The sequence below is a fragment of the Cyprinodon variegatus genome, unplaced genomic scaffold (assembly GCF_000732505.1).
Source record: "Cyprinodon variegatus isolate N-32 unplaced genomic scaffold, C_variegatus-1.0 Scaffold51, whole genome shotgun sequence".
Taxonomy (NCBI): Eukaryota; Metazoa; Chordata; class Actinopteri; order Cyprinodontiformes; family Cyprinodontidae; genus Cyprinodon; species Cyprinodon variegatus.
Window position 1 is genome coordinate 1,686,499 of NW_015150504.1, and position 9,918 is coordinate 1,696,416.

Consider the following 9,918-nt stretch of genomic DNA (forward strand, 5'->3'; position numbering starts at 1 on the left):
CCACCATATTGGTACTCCCTATTTGGACCGGTTGCAATATAAACAATACGTTCGATGCTACAGCATCGAACAACGATGATGTTCTCATTTTCAGGGAGACTTAAGACTTTAAAGTAAAGATAAATTCAGCACTTTGACAAAGACTTGCTGTTTCATAGCATAAGTAGATCCCTGGAAGAGTGCAATTCTAGGAACCGCAAAGATACTGCCATAGCCCTCAAGCTCCCAGGCCTCTAGTACAAGACCCAAGCTTGGAGGAAAAAAGGGGGAAGACCACCCGCGATGGGTGAGGAAGAGTTTATTACAAATATACTATATATATATATATATATATATATATATATATATATATATATATATATATATATATATATATATATATATATATATATACACTAAGTTTCCTTTTATAAGCTCATTGCTTGCTTGATTTTTTATTTTTTTTGTTGAGGGGTAATCTTTAAACTTCATTGTTTATTTCATTAACCACTTTTGTTAGGTTTGTAGTTTTCCGCAGTATCTCTGTTCACTTCCATTCATATTTATATTCAGTCTTTTACTCTCATCTACTACTACCATAATCTGTCTAATTCTGGCCACCTGTCTCATGCCCATCAGTTTTCTCTGTAGCATCTGCTCTTAGCATTTACATACTCTGCAGTTCTGTTTAGAACTTGCTGAATATACTCTATTATTATTGCCATGCTACTTCTCTGTTCATGACTTGACAATGTTCTTGTTTCAATCTTTTTCTTTTTGACCATTTTATCAAACTTTTCCCATCAAAGTTTTTCTATTGCTTCCATCCAAGAACCCCATCTTAACACAACCCCCCCCCAAAACAAACAAACTAAAAATGTAACATAATTTTTTTCTCTCTTTCATAAAGACAAAAAAACAAGCTGCACACACAGTTTTAGTCTCCCTTCTACTACTCTTTCCAGCGAGTATTTTTCACAGATGATGGTAACACTGACTCAGGTCAACCGGATCACTTTAGAGAGTGACTAAAATTAACTGTGGTGCATAAAAGGATCCTATAATGATGCTGTATTTTTGGTTGAAATTTACCATTCATGCTTACCAAGTGAACTTTTGTTCCCTTGAAAAACAAGCTGAACTTCATCTCCTTTGATGTCCATGAAGCTTCTTGTTGTGATGTAAGTCTTATTAAGATTTGTTTTATAGGGCAGTTCATTAAGTATACTGTATGTAAAGATGTTGTCATAGTTCAGTTAGATTCATTTTAGCATTTTAAGATAAATTGTGGCAGCTGTGAATTTTTTTTTCTCATCACCCACAGGCAACTGTTGACAAAAGTGAGAATAAAAGAGTCTGCAGCCTGTCAGATAAAATTACCTTACTGTGAACTGTTCATTCCAATCCTCACACTGTGCTGAGAGGTCTCAGATGTAAAAATAGCATTTAATTGAAAAAAAAAAAAACAAGAGGGGATCGAGCTGCACACAAATTGACACTCGAAAAGATCCTGAGAATATTAGTTTTCTTTTTCTTCTAAAATTATCACAAAAGAAAAAAGACAAACTGCATATATACTCAGTGGAAGCTGTTTTTTCTTCTTTATAGATTCCAATCAGTTTTACAAAGGGGAAAATATGTGCTCAACTTAAATGAACAGGGACAATCAGTCTTGTGTGTGTATTGTATTGCCGAAAATATTTTTATATAAACTTTATGTAAAATAATGTATATTCTAATACATTTGTAAAAAATTGAAGCCCAGCCTTGGTTTTCACACTGATTAATAATGCTTTATTTTCATATCCTAAACATCAGAATTGCTGTTTTATTACAGAAATCTCCACTGGTAAAATTTTCATTTCAACTGCAACAAAAAAGGGAAACATCCTCTCAGTGAAGTTGTGGGTTAAAGTATGTATGTGAGTGTTTGTATCCAGATCAGTAAATGACAGCTTTCCTCTGTCCCAATCCAGGTGAACTCTTATCCTACAGAGCTTTCTATGTACTGGGAGGTTAGTGGGAGGAGATGGTGGTGACCGTGCTATGTATTCATCTTCAAAGAACCCTAATACCACAAGTCCAGACCGTGTCTCTCCTTTCCTCTGAGCAGACTCAGCTAACACACCAAGGGTCCAGAATGAGCTGTCTCCAACATCAACATCCCAGCTGTGATTTCCTGATTCAAAAGACTTTGAACTCAGAACAGACGACCAGCCATCAAACCTCTCTGGATTATCAGGAAGGGGCTGCTTATCTCCTATTTTCATACTGGTCAGATCTTTAGACAGGTAGAGACTTGAATCAGCAGTGTTTGGGTCCAAAACAAGAGGGGTGTAGGAGACCATGTCCCTCATGTTGTTCCAGATGTGGAAGGCCAGGTTGCCCCGGTGTTTGGCCTGGTCTATCAGAGCTCCTGAGGGCAGCAGTGGAACATCCAGCAGGGGGCAACGCTTGACTCTTTCCACTGCTGCCTTGTAGCTGCTCAAGAAGGAGATGTCTTCAGCTGCCAGCTCATCCTCTGTGGCTCTGACTGTGTCTGAGAGAGCTGCTAACTTTCTGTTCAGAGTGTCTATCTTCCTTTTCATCATTCCACTCTTTTGCTCCTCCTCCTCTCTCAGTGCAGCAAGCCTGGCTTCCTCTTCCTCTTGCAGAAACTGCTGGAGCTTCTTGAACAGTTCCTTAATCCGCCTCTCTGTGTGCCTGGCCTGGACTTTAATATGTTCTGCTGTCTGATCAAACTCATCTTTAACTTTCTTCAATCGCTTCAGTCTCTTCTTTAAAGGTTCCAGATCTTCCCAAAGTTCTTTCCTTTTTTTCTGTGCAGCTTCATCAATGGGTCGGATCCTGTGGTAGACGTGTCTTTCAGAATCTCTGCAGATGTGACATAAGGGCTCCTCGTGGTCCAGACAGAAGAGTTTGAGTTTCTCAGAGTGCAGACTGCAGAGATGGTCCTTTGATTTAGAAGCCATTTAGTCTCTGATTGAAGCTGAAAATACAGAGGACAGAAAGTCCACTAAGTCATGGCTCTTTTCCCTCTTCTTTTAATGTTTCACAATCTGACTCTGAGCTGTGTTTTTGGTTAATCTCACCTTCAGAATTTGATCAGCCTGAAGAAAATGTGTCGGAAGTTTTAATAGTTTTCTCTTCCCGTTGTTGACTCGCTCAGAGGAAGCCAGAAGTGTGTGGTCACACAGTGGCTCTTCTTTATTCTCAGCTTGGTGATTTTAAGGGTGGATCTCAAACCTGTTTGTCCTGCTGATTCAGATCCAACTGAAGCTTTCATTTTAAGTTCTCCATTTAATGCAAGTTGCCTCTGTAGCTGCAGTTGAACATGTTTTATATTCTTGTTTACAAGGACCATCACCATGGGGTAACAAGTGTTCATGCCTTGAAATACTTTGGACGAAGTTTGTGGAAATAAAGTTTACAAACCTGGGTTGTTAGAGGTGTGTCAGGAGAGGGGCGGGGCTAAAATTCATGCTCTAAATACCATTCTGCACATGTCACTGAGATATGTTCCTCTCAGTTGAAACATTATTATGAAACAGCTTCTACAAACACTTCTAGTAATACAAACCACGCGTTGCTGTGGAGGAATAAGGTTTGCAGAAAAGGTCTTAAACCCTTATTAAAATCAGGGTGCAGTCTGGTACTTGACAGGCCTATTAGAGCAGCAATTTTCTTTTTCAGCAACTGTTATATATTTGCTGCTATGTTTGAAATCATTGTCATGAATATAATCCACTTTAGCTTCTTGCAGTTAGACACATGACCTGTTATCTTACATTAGTTGTATAAAGGGAAGCTCATAGCCCAAATTATTAGCCTCCAGCCGCTTTGCATAACAATTTGTATGAGATCCTGATTTTCTAGACCAGACAAATGCTCTGTTGTTTAACTGTTCCCTATAAGTCTGAATTATTCAGATATAATTGTTCTGTCAAATGATGGAGCTTTTTAATTGCAGTTATTTGCTTTTACATCACTCTTGGAAGTTTATGAGCTGTTCTTCCTGTTTTAGAAATGTTTAAAAATGGACTTTATATCATTCAAGAAAGAGCTTATTTGTCCTTTCTTACCCATTTTCTGGTACCCAATTGGAGAGGACCTGGGAAAACTGGTTAGGTTGAGTCTCACTAGATTTACTATGCATGATTTAATTGATATCTGTTTGTTCAAACAAATTTAGTGTGTCAATGGTAGTTTAGGCGAAAGGCATGAATATTTGGTATAGTAAATATTATGTTGTTGCCTTATTTGTACATAAAGCTGGCAACAAAACTCGAATGCTGGCAGTAAGGCTCAGTTTAGTGATTCTGATACAAAGGGAGACTCATGAATTGTCTTGTGAAGGCAAAATCTATTCCCCAGGAAAGAGCAGTTACTGCAACTAAAGTTGACGATAAGGTAGGAGTTAGCATCTCCCAGATCTTAAGCATTAAAGAAAAAAAAACTATTTTTGGATTGCTAATCCTTTTTTTTATTTTTTTTTTATTGTTAACTTAAAACAGTCCTCTCAGAATAAAACTTTAAGTCTTAGTTTAACCTGTAAAACAAAAACAAGATTTCTGGATATATTGCTTATACTGGATTAAATGATTGAACATCAGTGTCAGGCTCTTAGCAGTCCTCCAAGAGAGATGAGGGGCATATAAAATCAGTAAACCTAGAATCCAAAAACTATAATCCTCCTCAGACTGATGGACTGTATCAAGTTCTTAGTTTAAAACATTGCTTTGTCAAATTGAGAATTAAAAGGTGAAATGCAGAGCAAGAAAGGGAAAACAAAAATTTTACCCAAGTAAGATTAACAGTCCTTTATATATATTTTTTCTCTCATGTAAAAGTAGAAAGCAGACTCTTAAGAAATTACTAAAATAAGGGTCAAGTACTTAGGAATTGTTTGCTCCTAACCTCTGATATAATGTTTACAATGTTCTAAATAGATATAGAGTGATGTGCACAATACAAACTCTGGCAGAGGAAACCATCCATCCATCCATATATCCATTTTCTCCCGCTTAGTCCTTTCAGGTTATGTTAAGTTATCTCCGGCAGTCTATGGGCAAGAGACACCCTGCACAGGTTGCCAGTCTGTCACACCAGAAGAAATAATTTTTCAAATCAATATTTCTCTGTAGAAACTTATAAAACCTACCTTTATGTCAGATAATTCATATATTCACCAAACCCCAGAAGTTACTTTTGGTGGGTAGTGTAACCAAGCCTGGGTGCCATTCCGAACTTAGTCCCGCCCACAACGTTTGAGGTCGGGAAGTTCGGGCTGGCATTGCTCAACAATAGCGCGAGTATGCTAGCACAATATCTAGCGGGCCAATCAAGTTGTCAGGGCGGGCTTTATACGATGATGGACAGATGATCAACAGTAACGTGATCAACCATGTGACCAAAGCGCGCTGGGGTGACAACAACAATGGCTGCCGCTGGAGAGCTGAGGTGAGTAGATTCTGCTATTAGGTCTGTTCTAGAAGATATCGACAGCAAATTAATTTTAAAAAAGCAACAGAGAAACGTGATCAAGGCTCATCTTCTTATTATAGGCGTGCAACTGCACGCTTTGATTTTTGTGACAACAGCTATGCGTCGCTTAACATACGTCACGCACTCCGTTGCTCTTATTGGTTGTAGGTCTATCCAATTGAGTGCAGAGGCATTTTTTTTCCTGGTTCGTTCAAAACACGCCCCATAATCACAGCTCTATGGAGCAGTATCAGACTCATATTCTGACTAGAATTGAGTAGGACTACGTCAGGCTAAGTGTAACCAGAAGGTTTACTTAAATAAGACTAGTGATACTTTCTCAAGAGCATTACTCAAGTAAAAGTGAATAGTACTGTGAAGGACAACTAGCCCTAAAAGTTTCTTTTTTCTAACAGTTATTCGAGTATATGTAACTGAAATGTAACTAGCTACTATCCACCTCTGATAGAATGATCACATACAACATACTAACCAGCTGATGCCCAACATGGTAATTAATAGAGTCTGAAGTAATATTGTCAATGGATAGAAAACATTTTTTTGTTTCTTTGTTAGAGACCCTTCTAACGTTTCTAAGCAGAAAGGAATTTAAACTTACAGTGAATGTTTTGCACAGCAACAATGAGTTGAAGATATGTTGATGGAGTTTGGCTAAAGAGAGCTTATAAATTCAAATACCTTCAAATTACCCTGAAAATTAAATATGCCTATTTATAATCTAATAATTTTACTCACCTTTAAAATATTTATTTAGTGTTATTCTTTCTTCTATAAAATAGGCTGTTTATCAGAAAACCAAAATTGCTTGAAATTTACATCAAATTGGCAGTTTTTTCAAGATAATAATCTTAACTCGTGTCTTAAATTGCTTAATTAAAATGGATTTTTCAAACCTTCGATCCTCTCCTCAGGGTTTCCTCCACTGCTCTCGGTCCCAGCTCCACTTGTCTCACCAACATCTTCTAGAGTTTGGCTTCCACCTAGCAAAAAAGCAACGGTATACAAATTAATTTTATGTTCGATTCACGTCCAAAATGAACTTTGTGACAAATGAAATGACTACATAAATTTTGTAAAAACATTAAATAACATAATTTATTTGCACCAATTTTGATATATTATGTATTTCTATATCATCTTTTATGTGTTTTCTGTTCACTACATGTGTCTGATTATTTAAGTCAGGGTTTGAAGAACAAAAACATCACACTGATGATGCAGAGGTTTCAAAATCTCCTGTATCAAATATGATACACTTGACTTTAAAGGGTTAAAGACAGAAAAATGTTTGCTCTTCAAACTAGTTTACCTAGTTGTGCATGCTATCGCTATGTCCAGAGATTAGCAATTCTACATATTTGGTGACACAATGGTAAGATTATAAAAGGTAATGTCCTCCGACAACCGAAGCGCTAGTTTTTATCTTCTTATAAATGAAGTCCCTCAAATCGCATTGTCTTTGCCCCTTGGCCAAGATGCTGTTCAGAACACAGTAAACCTGCTCCGCTGGTTGCGCCACTGAGGTTGAAAATGAAATCGCATATGCCCTCTGTGCCACTGAATTTCGTCAGGCTAGTCGTAAGCGCACAGCTTGTAAAATGTTGAAAATGTTGTTGATATATTTTTGAAATTTACACGTTCAGTGATAAATGTCACAGGGGATGGTCATTTAAGAAGGGGGATGTTTTTTTTAATGATTTTCTTAAGAAGGGGGATGCCATCCCGCTTAATCCCCCCCTCAACTCGAGTACTGGTTACCACAGTAACTAAAACTTGCTGTTTTATATACTGAAATGTGAAAGAGGTTCTTGCATTTAGGGTGATCTCTTACCCCTGAGTATTCCCTCATGGCACTAAAGAAAATGTGTGCAATAACAAAAGTATTTGTTAGGTTTATTCAATGATGATTATAAAATTAATGTGTGTTTATGAAACATTTGTGCGAGGGGATGCTCCACTCCTGTGTCATGATTCAGTCAGGAGACCATCCTGCCTTGTCATTCTGATGGAGCATTCTGTCTTCATGAACTGATCAATTGTTCTGTCAGAACAATACTCTGTTTGTAACCATGTGTCATGTTCTGTTTATAAACGCTCTGCGGAGGAGGTCCAGTGGGAGACAGTTGTTTGAGTCTGGGGTTCAACTGTCTTTCCTTTCTGCAGAAATCGAATCCATAATTGTGTATTTCAGTTCTTCTTTTGCAAAAACCTACATTTTATAAACCCGACAGTATTTTCCCTTTTATAGATTTAATCTTGGTTTTCTTTCTCAGGAAAACATTAGAAAATCATATACTAGCAAAATATATATTGTCAAGAAAGCGGAGACAGAGGGACCCAGTATTCAAGGAGAGACAGTCAGTAGGAAAGTTCAAACGTTTATTAAATAAATAAAACAAAACAAAAGCGGAGCTGTGGCTCGCGGACACTGCAGGTGGGGGGGCGGGGCACTGCCCAATCTCAGACACTCTGGTTTAACAGTCCAGACCACGAATGTCCCCAGTGCTGCAGTCCCAGAGGTGATGCTGGAAGCCGATCCTGGTGAGGGATCCAGAACAGACAGGAACAGACGGAACAGGCAGAATCCAGATCAGGCAGGAACAGAAACAGGTGGCAGGATCCAGACTTTCAGGCATCCACAGGCTTCCAGAAGGGTTCAGAGTCTGACTGGGACCAGAAGCATGACCAGGTGGTCACGCACAGGAGCAGACAGGATCAGGTGCAGACAGGCAGGCACAGTGGAAGAGAGTAGCCCGAGACAGGACGTAGGAACCGGAACTTGAAGCAGGACTTTAAACTGGTCTCCTCCCTGGAGCCAGGCTTTCTTGGATAAAAACTGAACCTCCCCCCATAATGAACCAAAAACACAGAGGACTCCGCAGGGGAGGAACAGTGGACAATCAGGAGACGAGGCAAACACCAAAACCCTCTTTCCACTGGTAGCTAGGATCCAGGACATGAACCAAATAAAACTGAACAGAATGACTGACAGAAAGACAAGCATTGATCTGGCACTGAATGCTCTTGCTGAACTGACTATAAACCAGAGGAAACAGGTGAGGGGAATACATTATAATTGAGGCAGGGAGGGAAAAGGGCAGGTGAGAGGAATTACTAATTAGGGAGGAGCAAACAGGCCAGATCATGACATATATATATAATTCAATATATCAAAAAGCTACACAAACCAACCCTGGCCTATGTAAACAGTCATGATTACCGCCACCAAGGGGGTTACAGTACATCTTTAGGGGAGTTGCTGCTTAGAGGAGGTTTGTGCTCTAGGAGTGCTTCTATAGTTTGTATTTAAGTTTCAGCTACACATTTTTACCAGGGTTTGGAATAAATGTAACATTCTCATGAACTATTTTTAACCTTAAATGAACAATAAGTAATTATGACACTTAATGTTACAAATCATAACAAAACACAAAGAACTAGCTGGATGTAATCCAAATGTCTAAAGGTCTTTAATGTGATAAGCTAGCGCTGTACTTTTTTCAAAGCTAGCGACTGAGCAAGGGAAAAACTAAAATGCAGTCATGGAATTAAATTGGCAAAGTACAAAACATCAATATCACATTTATGCATATTTTTCTTTTCTTTTAAGGTATGAAATAACCTTTAGGGAAGCAACAGAGTATATTCAGAAAGTGGTAACTACTCCTGTGTTTTGGTCAAAAAGCCATCTCAAAGGTCACCACTCTATAAATATTGTGTCAGAGAGGCTGATTGGCTTCCACACTGGAAAAAATATCTAAAAATGAGCAAAAATGTCTTAAATTAATGGATTTACTCTTAATTTGAGTAAGTAAATGAGATGATTTGCCAATGGAATGAGTATTTTTACCCTTAAAATTAGATATTTGGATAAAATGCACTTGAAATAAAACAATGCAATTGTTTTCTTATTTTAAATGTAAATTGTCTTATTCCATTGGCAACGTATCTCACTTACGTTGCCAATTGAATTGAGGAGTAATTCAAGAACAAATGCTGTTGGGATCTGGAGCTGTACCACCTTTCTCCAGCAGAGTACACTGTGGATCTCCTGGAGCTGGACCCTTCCAGCACACCTGAGACGCATCTACTCATCAGGAGACCTCCCCTTTATAACCATCTGCCAGACCTTACTTCGACGCCGCAGTATTGACCTTAGTTTGGTTAGCAACCTGAGCCTTAGAAACTGAAGGAATCTTAGTTGTCTCGAGAGAGAGATCAGATTCTAACTCTCCTCTGTTTTGCCTCACAGGAAACCTGTCTCTAGCCTGAAGCTCTGGATGAGCTTAACCTGCCAAAACTGCCCTAGAGAGCCTAACCTGAAGATTCCTATGTGGATTCCCCTGCTGCTCTTAGTGAAGAGCTGGAAACTCTGATAAAGGTCTGCCATTCAAAGTCAGAAGCTAGACTGCTCTTGAACTCTGATGAACAAAC

The 9,918-nt window shown here is 38.6% G+C and overlaps 1 protein-coding gene across 1 annotated transcript; it reads right to left on the reverse strand.

The window, feature by feature from the left end:
- Positions 1–1,791: 1,791 nt before the first annotated feature.
- triml2 (tripartite motif family like 2) lies at positions 1,792–3,335 on the reverse strand. Its single transcript, XM_015370963.1, has 2 exons — positions 3,072–3,335; positions 1,792–2,968 (listed from the first exon to the last, which is right to left on the reverse strand). The coding sequence occupies exon 2, from the start codon at positions 2,949–2,951 to the stop codon at positions 1,794–1,796; it is 1,158 nt and encodes a 385-aa protein (XP_015226449.1). The 5' UTR covers positions 2,952–2,968; positions 3,072–3,335; the 3' UTR covers positions 1,792–1,793.
- Positions 3,336–9,918: the final 6,583 nt, after the last annotated feature.

Excerpts from the sequence above, each read along its gene's own strand:
- triml2 (XM_015370963.1), bottom strand. The coding sequence starts at position 2,951 with ATGGCTTCTAAATCAAAGGACCATCTCTGCAGTCTGCACTCTGAGAAA.